General features: G+C 39.5%; 1 protein-coding gene across 26 annotated transcripts in view; it reads left to right on the top strand.

Annotated features, from left to right (window-relative positions):
* The first annotated feature begins 18,819 nt into the window (after positions 1-18,819).
* LOC118667622 (zinc finger protein 658B-like) overlaps positions 18,820-23,968 on the top strand; it is a 33,727-nt gene continuing 28,578 nt past the window's right edge. For 12 of the 26 annotated variants that reach the window (XR_004971347.1, XM_036331359.1, XM_036331356.1 and 9 more), the window contains exons 1-3: positions 18,820-18,963; positions 19,291-19,556; positions 21,079-21,137. Coding sequence is in view for 16 of the 26 variants with exons in the window: in XM_036331359.1 (XP_036187252.1) it covers positions 21,123-21,137 (15 nt within the window). In the remaining 10 variants the exon portion in view is untranslated. Of the gene's footprint in view, positions 18,964-19,290; positions 19,557-21,078; positions 21,138-23,968 lie in introns of those variants that run through there. The other 14 variants (XM_036331354.1, XM_036331351.1, XM_036331339.1 and 11 more) reach the window with 8 other exon arrangements.

The following is a 23,968-nucleotide window of genomic DNA, read 5'->3' as shown; positions in this document are numbered from 1 at the left end:
TTAGAAGACTTAATATTGCCCTGACCGGTTTGGCTCAGTGAATAGAGTGTCAGCCTGCGGACTGAAAGGTCCCAGGTTCGATTCCGGTCAAGGGCATGTACCTTGGTTGCGGGCACATCTCCAGTAGGAGGTGTGCAGGAGGCAGCTGATCGATGTTTCTCTCTCATCGATGTTTCTAACTCTCTATCCTTCTCCCTTCCTCTCTGTAAAAAATCAATAAAATATATTTTAAAAAAAGAAGAAAAAAAGAAGACTTAATATTGTTAAAATGTCAAAATTATCCAAAGTTGTCTACAGATTGAATGCAATCTTGATCAAATTCCTAAGAAATTTTTTTTTCAGAAGTGGAAACATCCACACTAAAATTCATAGGGAATCTCGCAAGGGACTCTAAATAGCCAAAAGAAATCCTGAGTAAGAATAAAACTGACTCTCACTTCCTGGTTTCAAAACTTACTACAATGAGGTACCACTTTATGCTCATTAGTATGTCTATTATCAAAACAGCAGAAATCAACAAGTGTTGGTAAAGATGTAGAGCAACTAGAACCTTGTGTACAGTTAGTAAGAATGTGAAATGGTGCAGTGGAGGCATCACCACTGAGTATTATATTTGATGTGGATAATAGTACAAAGTTTCCTTTAAAAAATTAAGAATATTAAAAAATTAAAAATAGAAGTATCATATGACCAAGTAATTCCACTTCTGGAATTACCCAAAAAATTGAAAGCAGGGTCTTGAAGATATGTGTGTGCACCCATGTTCATAGCAGTATTATTCACATAGCTAAAATCTGGAAGCCATCAAAGTGTCCATCAATAGATGAATGGATAACCAAAATGTAGTCTATATGTACAAGGGAATATTATTCTGCCTTAGAAAGGAAAGAAATTCTGCAATATGCTACAACATAGATGAACCTTGAGAACAGCATACTAAGTGAAATAAACTAGTCATAAAGAGATAAATATTATATGATTCTACTTATATGATGTACTTAGAATTGTCAAAATCATAGAGATTTTGTTAACAGTATTACAGATGTTTCCTACTTTCTCCCCCTTAACGCCCCTCCACCTAAATCCTGCCCCACCCCAGGCCTTCACTAAACTATTTTCTGTGTCCATGGGTTGTGCATATGTGTATGTAAATTCTTTTTTCATGTTTTGAAAAAACATGAAAAAAGCCAGTTTGGCTAAAGACTGACGTGTCCCAGGTTCAATTCCGGTCAAGGCCATGTACCTTGGTTGCAGGCTGGATCCCCAGCCTTGGTCAGGGTGGGTGTAGGAAGCAGCCAATTGATGTGTATCTCTCACATCGATGTTTCTCTCTGTCTCTCCCCTGCCCTTCCACTTTTTAAAAAATCAATGGAAAATTATCCTCAGGTGAGGATTAACAACAACAATAACAACAAAAATCATAGAAATAGAATCCTGGCAAGTGTGGCTCAGTTGGTTGTAGCATCATCCCATGCACCAAAAGGTTGCCAGTTTGATTCCTGCTCAGGGCACATACCTAGGTTGCCAGTTCAATGTATGGGAGGCAGCCGATCTCTCTCTCTCTCTCTCTCTCTCTCAAATCAATAAAAAACAAACAAATAAACGAAAAAAAGTCCTCAAGTGAGGATTAAAAAAAAAATCATAGATATAGAAAATATAATGGTGGTTTTGGGGCTGGGGGAGAAGAGAATGGGGAGTTACTGTTTAATAGGTAAGGAGTTTCAATTTTGCAAGATGAAAAGTTATGGGGTTTTGGTGGTGATGATGTAGTGCAACAATGTGAATGTATGTAATGTGATTACTGAACTGTACACTTAAAGTGGTTAATATGGTAAGTTTTATGTTATGTGTATTTTAACACAATAAAATAATTAACTCTAGACAAGGCACAGCTCTGGACCTCCCTAACAACTCACTCAAGAATATTTTTAAGAATACAAAAATATATGGCACCCAACATGGTAGAATATGCAATGTCTGGCATCCAATCACAATGAACAAAATAAACTGACACACAAAATAGGTCCAGAAGCATGGATGAATGAAAGAGACTGACAGAGCTCCGAGGGGAGGGAGGTGGGGGACAGGAAGAGTTTAACCTAAGAACTATGCAGAAAACTACAGCACACAATCACACAGTATAATCAAATTGCTTAAAAACATGAAAAAAGAATTTACATACACATATGCACAGCCCATGGACACAGAAAATAGTTTAGTGAAGGCCTGGGGTAGGGCAGGATTTAGGTGGAGGGGCGTTAAGGGGGAGAAAGTAGGAAACATCTGTAATACTGTTAACAATTTTAGAAAATTACCAGGCATGTGAAGAAACTTGAAAACACAGCTGAATGAGGAATTATTAATTTCATGTTACTCTTTTAAATGTATTTGTATTGATTTCAGAGAGGAAGGGAGAGGAAGAGAGAGATAGAAACATCAATGATGAAAGAGAATCATTGAATGGCTGGGGCTTGAGCCCACAACCCGGGCATGTGCCCTGACTGGGAATCAAACCATGACCTCTTGGTTCATATGTCGATGCTCAACCACTGAACCACACTGGCTGGACTTCATGTGACTTTTGTAACAAATTCCAACAAACGTAGTGGTTTAAAACAACACGAGTTTGTTATTTTATGATCCTGAAGGCGAGAAGCCTACACTGAGTCCTCAGGGCTGCATTTCTTAAAGAGACTCTAGGGAAGAATGTGTTTCCAGGTTCTAGAAGCTTCCCACATTTCTTGGCAGATAGCTCCACACTATACTTACCTCTGTTTCCATCATAACATCTTTCTCACTCTGCTCTGACCCTCCTGCCTCCTGCCTTTAAAAACCCTTATGATTGCATATGACCCATTCAGATAGCACAGGTACAGAAAGTGAAGACATCACATCTTTGGTGGGGGCATTCGTGGAGCTGCCACAAGAAGAGAAAGTAAACAATGGCACTGACTCAGAAATGGAACAGAATTAATAAACAGGAAAACTGATGACAGTTATTATGACTGCATTCTATATGTTTGAGAAGGTAGAGGAAATAGTAAACATATTTAATGGAAAGTTGGAAGATCAAAAAAAAAATCCAAACCAAATCTAGGGATGAAAATTACAATGTGAAAAATAAAATGAGATCAATGAGTTTGGCACTGCAAAACTTGGAGACATTGCAATAGAAACTCTCCAAAGCGAAGCAGAGAGCAGAAAATTAAAATAAAATAGCAACAATGTGGGAAGCAATATCAAGTTGATAAGTAAACACACAACTAAACTACCCAAATGGGATAGACAGAAAGAATATTTAAAGAAACCTTTTTCAGATTTGATGAAAATTATAAACTCATAGATTTAAGAAACTAAACAAACCCTGAACATAAGGACTATGCAGAAAACTACACCACACAATCACACAATATAATCAAATTGCTTAAAACCATGAAAAAAAAAAAAGAAAAAATTTAAAGATGTCTCCTCCAAAAGACAGATTACCAAAAAGATAGAAATTACATCAGATTTCTCATCATAGATAATGGAAGTTAGGAGACAATGGGGCAACTTCCTTAAAATACTAAAAAAAGAAGAAAAACAAAAAACATATCAACCAAGAATTTTTACCCAGCAAAATAAGGACATTCCAGATATAGGAAAGATTTTTACTCTAAGAATATCAAATGTCATCTTTACCAGACTGAAGCCTAGATCTGCACAATGATGAAGTCCACCAGAAATGATGACTACATAGTTAAATGTAATTTTCTTATTATTTAAATATCTAAGAAATAATAATTTATTAACTGTTCATTGAAAATGTAAAACACACTAATAACTATGTACATTATTTAGCAGGAGTCGCCATAACAAAATACCATAGACTGAATCGTTTAAAGAATAGAAACCTATCTCCTCACAGTTCTGGAGGCTGGAAATCCAAGATTAGGATTCCTGGGTGGTTAGGTTCTGGTAAGGGCTCTCTTTCTGGCTTTCAGATACCCACCTTCTCACTGTGTCCTCACAAGACACACACACAAAGAAAGCTCTCTCTTTTCTCTTCTTATAAGGAAATGAATCTTATTCTATCAGAACCCTACCCTCATGACCTCATTTAACCTTAATTATCTTCTTCTAGGCCCTATACCCAAATAGGGTCATAGTGATGGTCAGAGATTCAATATATTAGTTTGGTTCTTTTTTTTTGGGGGGGGGAGTAGGACACAATTCTTCCATAGTACCATGTTTTGTGCAGTTTTATAATATATATAGAAGTAAACTTTCTACATATGTATAACAGCAATAACACAAAAATCGTAGAGAGGAGAAATGAAAGTACATGTCATAATGTTCTTCCACTATGTGTGAACTAGTACAATATCACTTGAAGTTAGATTGAGATGTATCAAAGATATATACTATTACCCTAAGGATCCACTAAAATAAACAACAAAGAATAATGGCTACCAAAACAGCAAAGGAGATTAAACAGAATCGTACAAAATATTCATTTGATTCAAACAAAGGTAAAAAGAAAGAAAGACTAAAAAGAATAAAAAATAAATAAAAAAGCAAGATGGCAGATTTAAATCGAACTATGTCAATAATCACATTGAATGCAAATGGTCAGGAACATTTACTTAAAGGAAAATGGAGTAGAAGTACTTTCTGCTATGTCTCCTGCTAAGTAGAACTAAAACCTCCAAATATCATATATAGAAGTGTCTGAAAGATGGGGAGAAGAAGACAGGCTGTCTAGGGACTTCCCACCCTGGGATTTATGACCACCTTTTTGGTCATAAATCCAAGACTTGGTAGGGAATCTGGCAACAGGGGAACACAAAAAGGCATTCGCTAAAAAAAAAATAAAAAAAAATGTAAAAGCCTCAATAGAAGGCAGCTCTCTCTGTAACCAAAGGCCCAGAAAAGGGGAAGCCTTGAAAAACAGAAAAAAATGAAAACACTCTGCTCTCCTCAAGCCAAATACAGTGTAGAAACAGCAGTCTGAACTGTAAACCCAACAGCAAAGGCTGAGAGTGGGGCCTAGTCTTCACCTTTGTCAGGTGTTAAAGAGGATTCCCAAGTCCACTCTGAAAGTGGCTTCGGGGAAGCCCGAGTAGAGCCAGGACTTTCATAAGTGCCCTGAGCAGTGAGGCCTGCCCTATGGTGTCATATGGGGCTATATGGGGAGTCTGGACCTCTAGCCCAACCCAGTGGTTATGAAGCAACCCTCAACCTCCATGCTGGGGTGCAGTCAGAAGAGAACTCATTAAAAATGAGTTCACTTTTCTACTGTGACAGCTGAAGCCATGGGGAGAGCAATAAGAAAGTAGTCCTGCCCCTACTAGCCAGGGTTGTATCCGAGGAGAACTAGAGGGGAGCTGGGATTCCCATACATGCCTACTAATAGCAAGGAAGCTGAGAGAGGAACTAGACTCCCACCCCATATGAAAGTAACAGGGCAGAGCTCCACCTCACCTCTGCCAAGAAGTGTCAAAAGAAGCCAACTAAGAGAAGATTTAAATGAGACATAGGGTCTTGTAATACATTATCAAATTTTATTCAGATTTCAATCAACTATCACTTCTTATACCAAGACATCGGAAAATCTCAGCTTGAGTGACAAATGTGAATCAAGAGATGCCAACACCAAAAATACAAAAATGTTATAACTATCTGACATGAATTTTAAGCAGCCATCATGAAAATGCTTCAGTGAGTAATTCGCATATGCTTAAAACAAATGAAAAATAGAAACCTTTACAAATAAATAGAAAATCTGAAGAACCAAATGGAAAATTTAGTACTGAAAAGTACAATAAAGAAAACAAAAAACTCAGTGGATGACTCAATATCAAGATAGACAAGAGAGGAAAGAACAGCAAACTTGAAGATAGAACAATAGAAATTACCCTAACTGATGAACAAAGAAAAAATATACTGGTTAACAAAAAATAAGAGAGGTCCAGGGACCAGCGGGGCTGTCATGAAAGATCTAACATTTTCGTCCTTGGAGTCCCAGAGGAGAGGAGTAACAGAATAGGCCTGGAGTCGTATAAGAAGAAATAATAGAGGAAAACTTCCCAAATTTGGCAAACAACATAAACCTACAGACTGAAGAATCTGAGAGAACCTCAAATATGATAAACCCAAAGAAATCCATGGCACAGCATAGTCAAATGTCTGAAAACTAAGGACAAAGTAAAAATATCTTGAAAGCATTGAGAAAGAAATTACATTTTTACCTAGATGGGAAAAACAATTTGAAAGAGGCCAGGAAGAAGTGACAAAATATTTGTCAAGTGCTAAGACAAAAGAACCATCAACCCAGAATTCAATATACTTAAGGAATAAAGGAGAAATAAGACATTCTCAGATAAAGAGGATTTGTTGGTAGTAGATCTACCCTAAAAGAATGACTAGGAATTTCTCTAAACAGAAAGGAAATAATAACAGAGGAAGTCACAGAATATTAAGAATGAAGGAAGAAAAGTAAAATAAAAAATGAGGTGGGATAAATACAATACTTATTCCTTCTTTTCTCGAGTTTTCTAAATTATGTATTATGGTGAAATAAAAATAGTAACATGAATGATGGTAATTTTCAGTACATGTAGAGGAAATATTTAAGACAATTATAAATAGTGGAGGGTAAAGGGACATTAAAGAAAATAAGTCCTGAACACTTCACTTTAATAAATAAAATATTGACACTGGTGGATAGTGATAACTTACATGCACATAATGTAATACTTAGAGAAACCACTAAAGAAGATATACAAAGAGATATATTAAAAACACTTTAGGTAAATCAAAATAAAATTCTAAAAATCTTCAAGTAACCCACAGGAAGTCAGGGAAAATAAAACAGAAAACAAAAATCAGACCAAACAAAATAAAAAATAAAATGGATTACTTAAGCCTTAACATGCCAATAATTATATTATATATAAAGGGTCTAAATATACCAATTAAAAGACAGAACTGGCAAGTAGTTTAAAAAACATGACTCAACTATCTGCTATCTACAAGCAACTCATTTCAAGTGGAATAATACAGGTAGAGTGAAAGTTAAAGGATGAAAAACATATACCATGTAAACAGGAATCAGATAAAGCAAGATTTGCTGTTTTAGTATCAAAGTAGATTTCAGAAATAGGAGAGAGAGAGAGAGAGAGAGAGAGAGAGAGAGAGAGAGAGAGAGAGAGAGAGAGATATTATATAATGCTATCAGGTCAATCCACCAAGAAGACATAGCAATCCTAAGTGTAATGCATATATAAACAACAGAGCTGCAAAATGTGAACCCAAAACTGATAGAACTGAAAGGTTTAAAAAATAGACAAATATGCAATTATAGTTAGAGATAAAACATCTCTCAACAATTTGATAAACTAGACAGAAAATCAGCAAGGATATAGAACAACTCTACAACACCATCAACCAACAGGATTTAATAAAGATTTATTGAACACTCCATCCTATAACAACTGAATATACATTTATTTTTAGGTAGTCACAGAACATATATCTAAATCGACCATTTCCTGGGCCATAAACCAAACCTCAACAAATGAAAACACGTAGGATGTGCTCTTTGACGACACTGAAATAAAACGAGAAATTAATAACATAAAGATAACAGGGAAATCTCTGTACAATTGAAAACGAAATAACATATTCCAAATGATCCAAGGATCAAAGAATAAATCTCAAAGGAAACTTAAAAATACATTGAACTGAATGAAAAAGAAAACAATACACATCAGAATGTATGGGAGTCATCCAGGGCAGTGCTGTGAGGAAAATCTACAACATTAAATTTCTGCATTAAGAAAAAGAAAAAATTTTCAAATTTAAGCTTGCATTTCAAGAAACCACAAAAACTAGAGCTAAATAAATACAGAGTGGTAGAAAAGAGAAATAATAAAAAGAGCAAGAAGCAATGATATTGATAACAACAACAACAACAAACCCAGAGATAATCAATTAAAAGCTGGTTCTTTTAAAAGGTCAGTAAATCAATGGACAAAAACTAAAACCATTTCCCCTATAATAAGAACAAGACAGGGATACCCACTTTCACCACTCTTTTTCAACATAGTACTGGAAGTCTGAGCCATAGCTATCAGACAAGAAGAAAAAATAAAAGGCATCCAAATTCGCAGATGACGTGATTAATGCACATAGAAAACCCTAAATACTCCATCAAAAAACTACTAGATTTAATAAATGAATTTGCCAATGTAGCAGGATACAAACTTAACACCCAGAAATCTATGGCATTTAAAAAAAATCTTTATTGTTGAGAGTATTATATATATCCACCTTTTCCCCCCATTGACCACTTCTAGCCCTCCCCGCCCCAGGCTTTCACCACCCTATTGTCTGCATCCACGGGTTATACATATATACATAGAAGTTCTCTGGTTGACCTCTTCCAAACCAATGACCCACCTTGCCTTCCCTCTGAGATTCAACAGTCTGTTTCATGCTTCTATGTCTCAGGATCTATTTTGTTCATCAGCTTATTTTCTTTATTAGATTCCACATATGAGTGAGATTATGTGATGCTTGTCTTTCTCTGACTGGCTTATTTCACTTAGCAAAATACTCTCCAGGCCCTCCATGCTGTCTCAAGGGGAAGAGATCCCTCTATTTTACAACTGCATAGTATTCCATGGCATAAATTTAGCAAATTTTTATCCATTCATCTCCTGATGGGCACTTGGGCTGTTTCCAGATCTTAGCTATTGTAAATTGCGCTCCTATGAACATAGGGGTGTATACAGTGGGGCCTTGACTTACGAGTGTCCCGACTAACGAGTTTTTCAAGATACGAGCTGTTTCTCGGCCGATTTTTTGCTTTGAGTTGCGAGCTAAAATTCGGGTCATGAGCCAGCTTCAGATACCCCACCGCTAGTTGGCGCAGCAAACGTCACAGTGAATGCCACAAGATCAGCCCAGCATCACGTGTCTCACTCGTTCACTTTTGATTTGACATACAAGTAATTTGAGTTACGAGCTCTGTCATGGAATGAATTAAACTCGTAAGTCAAGGCCCCACTGTATATTCTTTCTGATTGGTGTTTCAGGCTTCTTAGGATATATTCCTAGAAATGGGATCACTGGGTCAAATGCGAGTTCCATTTTTAATTTTTTGAGGAAATTCCATACTGTTTTTCATAATGGCTCCACCAGTCTGCATTCCCACCAGCAGTGCACTAGGGTACCCTTTTCTCTACATCCTCATCAGCACTTGTCAATAGTCCATTTGTTGATGGCAGCCATTCTGGTGATACTTCATTATTGTTTTAATTTTCATTTCTCTGATGATCAGTAACTTTGAGTATTTTTTCATATGTCTCTTGGCCATGTGTATGTCCACTTTGGAGAATTGTCTACTTAGGTCCTTTTTCCATTTTTTTAAAAAATATATTTTATTGATTTTTTACAGAGAGGAAGAGAGAGAGATAGAGAGTTAGAAACATCGATGAGAGAGAAACATCGATCAGCTGCCTCCTGCACATCTCCCACTGGGGAAGTGCCCGCAACCCAGGTACATGCCCTTGACCGGAATTGAACCCGGGACCTTTCAGTCCGCAGGCCAACGCTCTATCCACTGAGCCAAACCGGTTTCGGCCCTTTTTCCATTTTTTTAATCAGATCATTTGTCTTTCTTTTGTTAAGTTGTATGAGTTCCTTATATATTTTGGATATTAACCCTTTATCAGATGTATCATTGCCAAATATATTCTCCCCATACAGTGGGCTTTCTTTTCATTTTGTTGATGGTTTCTGTTGCTGTGCAAAAGCTTTTATTTTGATAAAGTCCCATTTGTTTATTTTCTTCTTAGTTTCCCTTGCCCTAGAACAGTGATGACGAACCTATGACACGCGTGTCAGAGGTGACATGCGAACTCATTTTTTTTGGTTGATTTTTCTTTGTTAAATGGAATTTAAATATATAAAATAAATATCAAAAATACAAGTCTTTGTTTTACTATGGTTGCAAATATAAAAAAATTTCTATATGTGACACGGCACCAGAGTTAAGTTAGGGTTTTTCAAAATGCTGACATGCTGAGTTCAAAAGGTTCGCCATCACTGCCCTAGAATATGTATCCGCAAACATATTGCTATGAGAGATGCCTGAGATTTTGCTGCCTATGGTTTCTTCTAGGATTTTTATGGTTTCATAACTTACATTTAAGTATTTTATCCATTTTTAGTTTAATCTTGTGTATGGGGTAAGTTCGTGGTCTAGTTTCTTTCTTTTCTCTCCCTCTTTTTTTTTTTTTTTGCATATATCTGTCCAATTTTGCCAACACCATTTATTGAAGAGACTCTCTTTACTCTATTGTATACGCTTGCCTCCTTTGTCAAATATTAATTAAGCATAATGGCTTAGGTTGATTTCTGGGGTCTCTGTTCTGTTTCATTGATCTATATGCCTGTTTTTGTGCCAGTACCAGGCTGTTTTGATTACAGTGGCTTTGTAGTATAACTTGATATCTGGTATTGTGATTCCTCAAACTTGTTCTTCTTTCCCAAGATTGCTATGGCTATTCAGGTTTTTTGTTTTGTTTGTTTTATTTTTGTTTTGGTTCCATGTAAATTTTTCTAGATCTATGAAATATGCTGTTGGTGTTTAATAGGCATTGCATTGAATTGCTTTATGTAGTATGGACATTTTAATGATGTTAATTCTACCAATCCATGAACATGGTATATTCTTCCACTTGTTTATCTATGGCATTTTTATATACCAATAATGAACTCCCAGAAAGAAAAACTACAAAAAACTGGCTGTGTTACCATTGCAACAAAATTAATTAAGATACTTAGGAATAAACTTAACCAAAGAAATAAAAGATCTCTACTCAGAAAACTACAGGACATTGAAAAAAGAGATCGAGGAAGATATAAACAACTGGAAGCAAGTATTGAAGTAAAATGAGTTGTAATATTTCTGCTGTGGAGAGACTTGTCTTCAATTTGTAAAAACTGCAACATATGTGAAGTGCAATAAAGTGAAGTGCAATAAAATGAGCTACAGTTGTAACCTTTACAGAGTCCACAGGAAGTTGACATGTAATTTTGTCTAGAAACTTTAGTTGTAATGAGTGGGAGTGATAGGCTGTAGAATGCTAACTATATCTTGGTCAGCAAAAGAAGTCCTAATACTTTAAAAATCTGATAAAATATAAGCTCGTTTTGTTTTATTTTTAAGGTAATCATGTCTGTGTGTTTTCAAGTGGCTTCAGCATTCTCCCCCCGCCCCCCCTTCCTTAGCAACAGGGAGTTTTAGAACAGTTGGTGTGGCAAATGAAGAATCCAATACATTATGGTCTTTTGTTACCAAAGAGAAACTTCCAAACTGTACCTTTGCTTCACATGCTCCCTGATTTAACAGAACTTAACTTTAGCATTCCTTAAAGATTTTTAAAAAGATTTTGAGTTCCCAAAGTATTATACTACTGTATTTTTAAATCTCAGGTTGGCTTCTGCTATATATTTAAATTTGGCATAAAGTTATAAGGTTAAGTTTATCACTACTTAATTCAAAACACTATTTATATGGAAAAAAACTTAATAAAAATCTTTTGAAGGGGTTTTCATAAGCTTAAAATCATGTCTATTTTCTAAATGTAAGGGAAATGATTTCTCTTATTTCAATTAAAAGGAATCTCCATAAGCAAAAAGATTGTTTTAAAATCAAATCAAAGAAGTATGCAAATTTTCATAAGTAATGTTTGATTTAAAAACATATTTTTTTATCTTACTGCAGTTTAAAGACAGACAAATTTATACAGTTGGTCAGTAATACAGCATAAGAAACTGTATTGGTAGTTATTTGATGAGTAAGAGTGGTGGAGGTTCTGATCAGCTCATTTTTAGTAGATCATAGAAAGGAAGAGCTAGTTAACTGTTGCTAAGCAACAATGCCTCATAGACCAGAACTTCTGGAAACCACAGAGGGGGTTAGGGGTATGAATTGTCCAAATTCACAAAGAGAAAGGGTGCAGTATATAAATGAATGGAGATCCGGGAAACTACCTTTTGAAAACTAAGCAAAAGCAATTCAAGTGAGTATTTGAGAAATAAACCAAAGGCCCAGTTCTCAAGTTCCTCCATGCACACAACACACACTGAACTCTAAGGAGTTCTGCATGTGTAATGGCTAAAAGATTAACCCCAAAATAGCTCAATAAAATCAAAGCAAAAAATAACAAGAAAGTGAATTTTTATTTACACACTTAAGGCACTTTTATAAACAATGCTGCCTCTCCTAGGTGGCAAAATAAAATCAACACTACAATTTTACTCACAGTTTGTTGAATTTCAAATCTGAAAGACAAGGAATTCAGCATAATCAAATGAAAAGGTTAAAAGGTCCTTAGTACTGTTGCAGAGGTGGGAAAGGCTCCTGCCACTGCCCCTGTGCTCGCCAGCCATGAGCCCAGTTTCTGGCTGAGTGTCACTCCCCCTATGGGAGTGCACTGACCACAGGGGGAAGCTCCTGAGTTGAGCGTCTGCCCCCTGGTAGTCAGTGTGCATCATAGTGACTGGTTGTTCTGCTGTTCAGTTGATTTGCATATTTAGGTTTTATTATATAGGACTAGAGGCCCGGTGCATGAAATTCGTGCATAGGGGTGTGTGTCCCTCAGACCAGCCTGCACTCTCTCCAATCTGGGACCCCTCGAGGGATGTCCGACTGCCCGTTTAGATAGACATCCCCCTGAACTGGCAGTCGGACATCCCTCTCACAATCCAGGACTGCTGGCTCCCAAACACTTGCCTGCCTGCCTGCCTGATTGCCCCTAACTGCTTCTGCCTGCCAGCCTGATCACCCCCTAACCACTCCCCTGCCAGCCTGATTGACGCCTAATTGCTCCCCTGCTGGCCCAATTGCCCCTAACTGCCCTCCTCTGCCAACCCAATTGCCCCTAACTACCCTCCCCTGCCTGCCTTGTCATCCCTAACTGCCCCTAACTGTCCTCCCTTGCTGGCCTGGTCACCCCTAACTGCCCTCCCTTGCCAGACTGGTCGCCCCTAACTGCCCTCCCCTGATGGCCCAATTGTCCCTAACTGCCCTCCTCTGCCAACCCAATTGCCCCTAACTACCCTCCCCTGCCTGCCTGGTCATCCCTAACTGCCCTCCCCTGCAGGTCTGGTTGCCCCCAACTGCCCTCCCCTGCAGGCCTGGTCCCCCCCCAACTGCCCTCCCCTGCAGGCCACCTTGTGGTGGCCATCTTGTGTCCACATGGGGGCGGCCATCTTGTGTGTTGGAGTGATGGTCAATTTGCATATTACTATTTTATTAGATAGGATAGGTTGATTTCAAGCAGAACCATCAAGTAGTCCTTGGCCTATGGTCTTCCAAACCTGGAGGAAATATTGAACTGGAAAACCAGGGGAATAATTGGAATGGGAAATTCCATGATCTCTAATCCTATGGTTACCAAATAATTTTCCTTTCTTTTTTTGTGACTTTATTTAAACTTTTCCAGCATTAGTTAGGTGAAGTTTAGAGATAATGTCACATTATATTTAAAGTGTTCAACATGATGATTTGATGATTTGGTATTCATATATATTGTGAAAGGGTTCCCACAATCACATCTATCACTTCACAAAGTTACCTTTTTCAGGGGGAATGCAGGGTGTGTGATGTGAGAATGCTTAAGGTCTACTGTCTTAGCAAATTTCAATTATCCAATACAGTTTTATCAACTATAGTCACCATACTATAGGTAAGATTCTTAGAATTTATTCATCTTATAACTGAAAGTTTGCAGCCTTCTACCAATCACTCTCCATTTACCCCACCCCACCAGCTCTTGGTAACCACCATTTTACTCTATGCTTCTATGAATTCAACATTTTTTTTAGAGATTCCATATATAAGTTATACCATGCACTATTGTTCTTTCTCTACCTGGCTTTTTCACTTAGCATAATGCTCTCCAGGTTCATCCATGTTGTCAAAATGGCAGAATTTCTTCTTTTGTAAGATGGAATAACCTAGAAAGTAAACTGTTTTCCTCAGGTCTATGAGCTGCTCTAGCAAATTAATTAAACCTAAGAGGGTTTTGTAAGAACCTCCAATTTATAGCCCTATAGTCTGAAGCACAAGTAACAACTTGGGACTGTGATTGGCACCTGAGGTGGGTGACGGGACATCTTGTGGGACTGGGCTTGTGGAGTCTGATGCTATCTGCAGTCGAGAGTGTCAGAATTGAGCTCAATGGTGGGACTCCGAGCTGGTGTCACAGAATTGGTTAGTGTGTGGGAAATCTACACATCTGTTTTCTGAAGTGAGTGGTGGTGAAGGGAAATACTGAGAGTAGAGGTGACAAGCAAATAAGTGAGTTTTACCTCTAAAGCCTATATACATGGCGGCTTTTAAATGTCTTGAGTTTGTAAGAGTATCATCTCTGCGTTTTTAGGGGCCTACGCCGTTCTATAGCATTCCTCAATAAGTAGTCTCTTTCCCCAGATCTGTAGACCTTCAAGAACATTACAATCCAAGGCTCCTGCTTCCTGCAGATTGCCCTAACCTGAGGTATGAGCAGTGTTGCTTTGGACATATGTGCTCTGAATTCACAAGCAATCCCTAACAAGTTAGATGGTTTCAAATTCAGTCTGCTATACTCTTTCTGAGGTAAGTTTGTGTGTCTGGAAGGTATATTTCAATACTTAATCTACTTTTAGTGTGTTCTCTACTATTTACTATTAACAATTTCTAAATATACAGATGTTTCCAGGATACTCTCATAGAAAATTAATGACACATTCGAAAATTAAGTAGCTGACATGTAGATAGGTTCCCATGCAGATTTAGATGAAGCTACAGACTCATTACAGTAAATTATAACAGAGTTTCTTTACTCTCATGTAATTTGTTCATTCTTCCAACATGTGATGCATTTATTGTGTGCCTATGGTATTGGAGATAAAGTATTGACAAAGTGATAAAGCCAATCCCTGCTCTCATGAAGTTTACAGTGAGGAAGGACAAACGATATACAAACAAGGATGAAACTTGGCACACCAAATGGTCATGGGAGCTGTAAAGAGAAATGGGGCAGAAAGGTAGTAGGGGAGGTGACATGTGAGGAAGTCATCACTGTTCCTGGTTAGTGATCACTGCAAGGGATCTGGGAGATCTCATCGACAGGGAGACATTTGAGCAGAGACCTCGGGGGAAGGAGGGAGACCACCATGTGTGTGTCATGGGCAGGGATTCAAGGTAAAGAAACGGAAAATGTTAAGTCCTGGGGCAGGAGCATCTTGCCACATTTGAGAAGCACATGAAGACCTGTGAGGTGGAGCGGAGAGAGTGAGGGGTCTGCATTGTAGTTAGATCAGACAGGTGACCAAGGGCCAGATCATTTAAGAGTCCCAGGGGATGCACACACTGTGGCTTGAACTCTGATGAGTAGAATGCTATTGCAGCTTCGAGCTGCAGAGTGACTCCTCTGGGTCATCTGGTACCGGGTGGAGAGAAAGTGCAGGGGTGAGGGAAAGAGCAGGGCATGGTTAGCAGAAGCTACAGTCATCCTGTCAAGTGGTGATGGCGACTCTGAGCAGAGTAAGGGGAGGCACTCAAGGGGTCAGATGAGGGCACTTTCTGAAGCTGGATATAGAGGCTTTGCTGCTGGGGAAAAGGAGGGGTGGAGAGAGGGGAGAAGTCAAGAAAGACCACAAAGCTGGGGCCTGAACACCTGTCAGGATGGAGTTGCTGTCATGGAGAAGAGGGAGACCAAGTGAGAGCAGGTTCAGGGGAAGTCTGGTTGGTTTGGGCACATTAGGCACCCATATGGAGATGTCATGCTGGCAGCTGGGTGGGAATCGGGACTGTGTGCAAAGGTTTGGGATGGATAAGTAAATGCGGAATCATGACAGTATAGATGCCATTAAAGCCATGAGATGGATGAGGTCAGCAAGCAGATGAGAAAGGAAAGTGTTCCAAGAAAAAGAAAGATCTTATTCCCTGAAAGTGAAACAGCACCAACACCTGTCAGAAACTGATGCTTGAGTGATTAAGATCGACAGCTGGCAGACAGGAAAAGAGGGCAGATTGGCCCCGCCTGCATACCCCTAAGGCCTGCGGAGACACACCTAACCGGAGGACCTAACCATTAGACCTAACCTTTAGATTGCTTGGAGAGTCAAACAGGGCGCCAAAAGCCAAAAGACAGCACCTGACAGTGGTCAGCACCTAAGTACCTAACAGGAAGTCCAGAATTGGCAGACAGAACAGAAGAGTATGGTCCTAAACCTGCTCCTATGGGGCAATTATACTTGGCTGAAGCGAATGACACTTCAATTTTTTATTTTTATTTAAATATTTTTAATAATTTTCCCTTTTTTTGTACCTTTTCCCTACATTTTAGGTTTTCTCTTTTCTTTCTTTCCCCCTTTAAAAAATTGATCTTCTTTATCTGCTTTTTTTTGATGTGTTGGTTTATTCATATTTCTAATTTCCTCTTCCCTGCTCCTACTCCATTTCCCCTTCTCTTATCATTTTCTTCACCCTTCAATTTATTTTTTATTTTTTTCTCTTTTCTTCTTCTAATTTTTTGTAACTTTTCCACTTCCTAAATTTAGGCCTATCGGCTCTCTTCTCTGTTCTCCTTTTCTCCCCATATTCCTTCTCTCTTTCTTTCTTTTTCTTTTCTCACTATCATTCTTGCTCTCTTTTCTCGTTTCTCTGGTGGTCACTTTTGTTAGGGTTATAGGTGTCTTGTGTATATTCGTGTTCTGTTCCTTCTGTGTCATGTCTTGTCATATAGGTTTTTGATGGTTGTTCAGTCAGCACCTCCACAATGATTGGCATGATGTGGTAGGAAGTGAGCTACATAATCAGACACCCTGCAAGGAGACTCCATCCACGAATAGGACAATAACATCCAAGACGCAAATACATCAGAGAGAGCGCGAGTGTGTGTGTGTGTGTGTGTGTGTGTGTGTGTGTGTGTGTAGGGAGAGAGAGAGAGAGAGAGAGAGAGAGAGAGAGAGAGAGAGAGAAAGTGTAAAGGTATGCTATGTATTTTATTTATTTATTTTTGGTCTACCATCAACAGTTTGAAAACAGGCATACCATAATAAAGGCATGAGATAGCCCTTGCCTGTCTGTGATGCCCAAGGAGGTCATTGAAAATATAGTCAGGACTCTTACAATAGTGCACTCTAACTAGTGAGATGGAGTATATGAAAACTCTTTTTGCATTCTGCTGAATGACTCTGTAAACCTAAAATTGCTCTAAAAAAATCTAATAGGAGAAAATTATGTTATTGTATCCATGTCTCTAATTTGATGTGTGCACACATTAAGTTTCAAGGAAGATGTACTTCACAGAAATGCAAAATTCATGCAATAATCATTTTCTTATTGGGGGTTGTATGGTTTTCATGTATTATTTATGTAATTTGAACAGCTAGATTATTGCCTCCTCCCCCACCTGAATCCTGCTGGTCACAGATGTTACTTTTTAATAGGTTAATGCTGGCTCAATTTTCTAGGTTTGTTCTATTTCACAGCTGTGAAAGGGATTCTTGTGTTTACTTTTACTTCCTTGGCAGCTTGATTTTAAAAGGTATACTTCTAGATTAGTAGTGTACCTAATCTCTTTCCATCTCACACCACCCCCATGTCTTTTACTGTTTATTAAAAAGAAATTTAAACACTCTGAATAGCAGAAATAGTAAAATGAATATCATGTACACATACTGCACAGATTTAATGATTCTTAATCTTTTAACATATTTGCTTTCTCTGTTTTGCTTAATTTTTAAAAAGTAAATTATAAATATATTATTTTTAAATTGTAACTATATCAGTAAGTATGTTTAAAGTACAGCATTTTCCTGCATAGTCCAAATTCAAGGGTAGGCAAAAATAAGTTCACAGTAGTGAGTACATGAAAGTTTATGAAGCATGGTAGCAATCATCTCAGGTAGCAATTGCTGTTTCATATTTTAACCCTGCTGTTCTTCTGTAATTATTTGCTTGCTAAAATATTAGAGAAGTTATTTTGATTTTCTGAACTTATATAAATCATCTCATTCGATTGAATACCCCATTGATTGTGGTTTTACTGGTCTTTCAAAACACATTCCTCTGCACCTGGAGACCAGGACAGTACAATTACTTTAAATTGCTTCAGTGGCTTTAGAAAATGTTTCCGTTGACTCAGTGGTCCCAAGACCTGAAACTATAATCTTTGTAGATAACTAACTTGCTCAATCTAGCTTCTGTAACAAACTGCTTTTGCAAACCAGGTTCCTCATTCCAAACCTCGAGATGTAATCAATACCTTTGTGATATTTGCCTCTATAAGTATGATGTTTCGGCCAAGGGGGCACTGTGAGATTTGGAGCCGCTTCTCCCTCCCAGTCGCCAGCTTTATTGATTAAATGACTCATTGATTTGATCTTGCGTCCTGTGTTACTCGAGGGGTACATTACAACAGCTATTCTTGTATTATTACTTATTGTATTATTATTAGTAGTAACTTTTGTCCACCCTTGTCTTATCACACTAACCAAGGTAATGGTAATTTTCCTTAATATTTCTAATATCTGGTTCATATTTGTGTTTCCTCAATTGGTGTCTCTTGCAGCTCTTGTCTTTCCAACCCGGATCCCACCAAGTACCACGCTCTGCAACGTGTTGTTAGGTCCTAAAGTCTAAACCCAAATCTCAGTGGATTCAGGAAGTCTCCAGGGGTCAGGTCCAACGGGCTACTGAAGCGGAAATGCTTTAAAAATTACTTCCTTCGGTCTCAAGGGTTCATGGGAAATGTAGTCTTGAATGTGTGGGCCTACCGAACAGGCCTCTGGGAAAGGGTCTTCAGCAGGCACTCTGCGCTGGTGCCCAGCAGTCCCGCCTCTTCCCTGCCGCCTTCCGGGGTCTGTGCGGAAGCACAGCCTGCGCACCTGAGTGAGAGCCCGAGCCCCCGCGGTCAGGTAACTCAAGTGTGGGGCGCGGGAGCCGGCAGTCCCGGGGTTCCGCAGGCGGGCCCTCCCTGCCCCAAGCCCGTGTACGTGCGGGTCCCCCTCGTCGGCTCCCGCAGCGCAGGTGGGACCGAGTCCTCCTGGGAGGACACGCCCTGTGCGGCGAGCGGGGGACTGCACCCTCTGGACGCTCACAGTGCACAAGGGGCTACTCATAGTTTATGCAGATATTCTGAGAACGAAATAAGGTGTCATCTGCAAATTACTTTGCCAAATGCCGTGTGATCACTGTGTAAATGGCTACCGAGACACTTTGTTCCCTTGTTTTGTTTCATTTAGCGCTGACAACAAGCCTACTTGTCGGTATGGACGTGCCATTTTAAGAAGCGAGAGGACTTTCCTGGGGGCGGAATGATATACCCCAGGGCAAGAGCTGGCCGCGGAGAGCGGTAGGATGCAAATGCAGATGTTACCCCCTATCTCTGCTTCCTGAGAACCCGCCCCAAACCGAAGTTGCAACCTTTGCAGCACATAGAAGAGTAGCCTGTCCCCAAATTCCCGGAGACGTGATTGTAAAGTGAAGGGGGACAGGACCTCACCATTTGGTAAATATCCCTGGGGTTCGTGGGTTTTCTCCAGAAACCCGGGTCAGACTGAGGCTTTTGCAGCTTCCTGCACTGTCCAGGCTGCCTCCGTCCTCAAAGGTCCAGTCTGGCCCTCACATGCAGTGCTGGCCAATAGAAAGATAATGCAAATATAATATAAAAATATCATTTAAAAAATTTCAGTAGTCACAGTGAAAAGAAAGGTGGTGAATGAATTCAATACTGATTTAATTCAATACAGTCAAAATATGACCGTCCTGCGGAGCAGCCACATTTCAGGTGCAGGAGCTGCTGGCTCCAGTCCTGGGTGGTACATTCTTAGTGAATTCCAAAAGGGTCAGGCTTAGAATGTCGGCGGGAGGTTTCAAATAAAGTGCATTTGTTTCTCAGGCTCAGGTCCCAGTTCCTCTGGAGCAAAGTAACTCTTTCACGCCAGGAAGGAGGGACCCCAGAAACAGCTGCCACTTGGAAGAAGAGCCATTCTGACAGGCCCTTCACCAGAGCTTCAGAGCAGAGGCAGAAGTTTCTAGAAAGGAGCAGGTGCTGATTTGCTCCACTAGAAGCAGGAGTGGAGGCTCTGGCCCAGCTGGTTCTGCGAACACCCTGAGACCAGGCACCTGGCGGCTCCCAGAGCCTTCTCAGTGTAATTACTCAATCACAGCCCCGTCAGTGAGCCTTGTGAGCAGCCCATAAGCCTTTGCAAGCGGCCGGTGAGCCCTTCCAGCAGCGGGTAGCCCAAGCGGGGCTGTTTACTCACACAGAAAAGTGCTATAAACATCTCAAAAGATCTTTGTAGAAACTGTAACCAATTTAGAGCAAAATGTTTAAGAATGTATTTCTTACATAAAATGTCCCACCATATTTTAGAGTTTTCTGGGGAAACTAAAGCTGTAAAGACAACAAGAACTTGATTAATAATCCAGCAAGAGTAGTTTTTTGACATTAGTTTTAATGAAAGTAGGGCGTTTCACCTCTGGTGTACCTGAATTTATTTAAGGAATCCTCTGTTTTATTTACTTTAAAAAATGTTTTTTGTTTTAATTAGGAGGGAGCATAAATTGTTAATTCATTGACAAAAAGCAGTTTAGTTAGTGAAAATGCAAGATTAAGCCCACGTGATCATCTCAGAGAGGCAGATATTCAGTAGGTGCTACCTCTGTGTGGTTTCTGATGTTCCTCCTCAAGACTGTCAGAGGGGCCCAGCTGGTGTAGCTCAGTGGTTGAGCATCAACCTATGAATTAGGAGGCCACCGTTCGATTCCTGGTCGAGGCATATGCCCGGGTTGTGGGCTCAATCTCCAGTGGGGTAATGAAGGAGGCAGCGATTCTCATCATTGATGTTTCTGTCTCTCCCTCTTCCTTCCTCTCTGAAATCAATAATAAAAAAAACGTCAAAGGGACATTCTGCCATAGGGAAGCCTTTTCTCCACCTGGTGTTAGGAGATTTTTTAGGCAGATGAATATAGGAATTGTAAGGCAGACCAGGTTTCTCATGACCCCATTTCTCTTCCCTTCTCCCCAGCTAGACCTTCACAGTTTTTTACCTTCGTGCAGGAGCAGCAGAAAATGAACAAAGCTCAGGTGAGTTCAGTTTTTAATAACCTATTTATTTTACAGTGGATTTTATAAGGGTTTAAGTGTCTCTATGTTAACATGGAAAAATAGAAATTGAAATGGATCAGATGCATTCAGAGAAGATATAGAAATACAGATGAACAGCAGAACAAAGTTGGCATGTGGATATATGCAGAAATTTATTTCTGGGGGTTCTGGTATCTGTGTCAGAATGTCAGTAACAACTTTCCAGTAACATAACCCTGACATAATATAGAATATTGTCTCTAATTGTTCTTTAATAAAAGTAGAAGACTTAATGCTATATGTAAACTCAGTCAATACTAATTTTCAGAAACTCAAACACAGGGGTTGAACTAAGACATTTTTCTGATGAATCAACTGAATATCCTCAAAATTACTCTGCATAAATATGAATTGCATGTAAGTGACCTTCCAGATCCCCAGGAATATATAGGAGCTTTACAGAATCTTCATTGACCTTTCATTCCCCAGCATTTCCTTTTAAGCTTCTCGATTGGTCATTGTTTGCCCCTGCTGTTATTACCACCTCAGGTAGCCACTGAGTTAAACAAATGTCTTTCAGTGTTTTTTTGCCTTTCAGTGTTTTGACAGATGCGTCTGAAGATAGTCTATTCCCACTATGTAAGCTCCAAGTTAGCTCAGATAAAGACATCCTTGTAAGCCGGGTCTTTCAGGGAACCTCCAAATAGACCAAGTGATGACAGTTTTCTGGGAATGAGGTTTTGATTTGATGGAACTCCAATCCTCCTGTAGTTGCCAGGCTGCTGGTTGCAGACTGTTGGTTCTCAAACTACTGCTGAGTTGGAGAGAGAGGGTTAAATTAAAAGGACACAATATTGTTCTTACTGTGAGTCAGCCGTTTTTCTTGTATATTTCCACAGATTGCCTTTGCTAACTTCTATAATTTTTGCTAGTTTTTTCATTGCTTTAGTGGAGGAGATAATTTTCTGGGATGCCTGCTTCAACATTTTTACCTAAACCACTTGTTAGCTTAATTAAAAAAAAAAAATCCAGCTGATGTTTATTAAGCCAGATATTAAAGATTAGCTAAAATGAAAAAATTCCATTTTTCTCACTAATATTTTAGTTTTGGAAAATATAGTTAAATTTTCTTCATTTGTTTAGATTACAATACATTTAATGATAAGTGTTCCTGTTCTTGTTTTCATTTGTTTTAGTTCCCAGCTACTAGTTCTGAGCTTCACACAGAGCAGGTATTCACTCAGTAATGAAGACATGAATGAACATGTAATTGGATTGTGTCTGTCCTCTTATCTCTTAATCTCCTTCCCATTCTTTCTATTTTTTAATTGTGACAAGATCCACTTTCAACAAATTTCTCTGTGTACAATTCAGTGTTAAGTAGAGGCACAGTGTTGTACAGCAGATCTCTAGAACATAATGTTTTTCACAAGTGAAACATGCTCCTTGGACAGCAACTCTCTGCTTCTCACCACCAGCCCCTTTGAAGATTTGTGGAAACTTTCCCTTTTTTTTGTTTTCCAAAACTCTGCTCTCTCATGCATCTATTACTACTTTTCAAAAAGTTCTCTGGCTTTGTGGCCTATACTTTTTCTGTTAGTGACTTTATCTATTACTAGAGGCCCAGTGCACAAAATTCATGCACGGGGGCAGGGATGGGGGGGTCCTCTCAGCCCAGCCTGCACCCTCTCCAATCTGGGACATCCCTCTTACAATCTGGGACTGCTGGCTCCTAACTGCCCACCTGCCTGCCTGCCTGATCTCCCCTAACTGTCCCCCCTGCTTGCCTGGTCAACACCAACCACACCCCCCTGCTGGCCTGGTCACCCACAACTCATCCCCCCCACCTCCCCTCCGGCCTGGTCTCCCCAAAATGCCCCCCTCCTGGCCTGGTTGCCCCACGCAGCCTGCTGTTTAGTTGTTTGGTCATCCCTCACTAACCCCCCTGTCAGCCTTGTTGCCCCACGCAGCCTGCGGAACATTACTGTCACTGTGATGGCATCCTAGACAATTTGCGTATTCCTCTATTATTAGTATAGATTATTTGTTAATCCTCACCTGAGGATATATTTTCCATTAATTATTAGTGAGAGTGGAAAGGAAAAACGGAGGGAGAGGGGAAAAGAGGGAGGGAGAGACAGAGATAGAGGTAGAGAGAAAATCATCAATGTGAGACACATTGGTTAGTGGTTGCCTCCCACACGAAGCACAACCAGACCCCGGACTGGACCTAGGGATCAAACCTGCAACCCAGGTACGTGTCCTTAACCAGGAATTAAATTCAAGACCCTTTGGTGCTCAGGCCAACGCTCTAACCTCTGAGCAATACCTGCCAGGGCTCTGCTAGCCTCTTAATATTTCTCAAATGTTTTTGGTACTTTTTTCAGCCCAGCTTTTTTGCTTTGCTCATTTCCTTCATGCTCAAGTTGCTGTCTGGTTCCTTCTGATGACTCAGTTACCATCTAAATTGCTAGTAACTCCTTAATGTTGTCTCCATCCTAGACCTCCTTTCTGTGCTCTAAAATCATGCGTATACTAGTTTAAGGGACAGTTCCAGCTTTACATTCCATAGACTCTTCAGTAGCAACATGAACGGATCTGTCACATTAGACTTATAGCACATTTTTCCTTTTGTGTCTCAAGTCAGTATTTGGCACCAGCATTGAAGGAGCAGCTCGTTGCTAGAGCCACACAAGGGTAGCTACATAAGAAAGTAGTTATCACATTGGTTTCTGCTTCTGCTCTGTGACTACTTCCCTATCCTTATAGTAGTTGCTGTTACTTCAGTGTAGATTGTGTTCTCTCATACTGGTCTCTGTGATTCCACCTCC

The sequence above is a fragment of the Myotis myotis genome, unplaced genomic scaffold, assembly GCF_014108235.1.
Source record: "Myotis myotis isolate mMyoMyo1 unplaced genomic scaffold, mMyoMyo1.p scaffold_m19_p_12, whole genome shotgun sequence".
Lineage (NCBI taxonomy): Eukaryota > Metazoa > Chordata > Mammalia > Chiroptera > Vespertilionidae > Myotis > Myotis myotis.
This window is presented reverse-complemented; position numbering and strand designations above follow the sequence as displayed.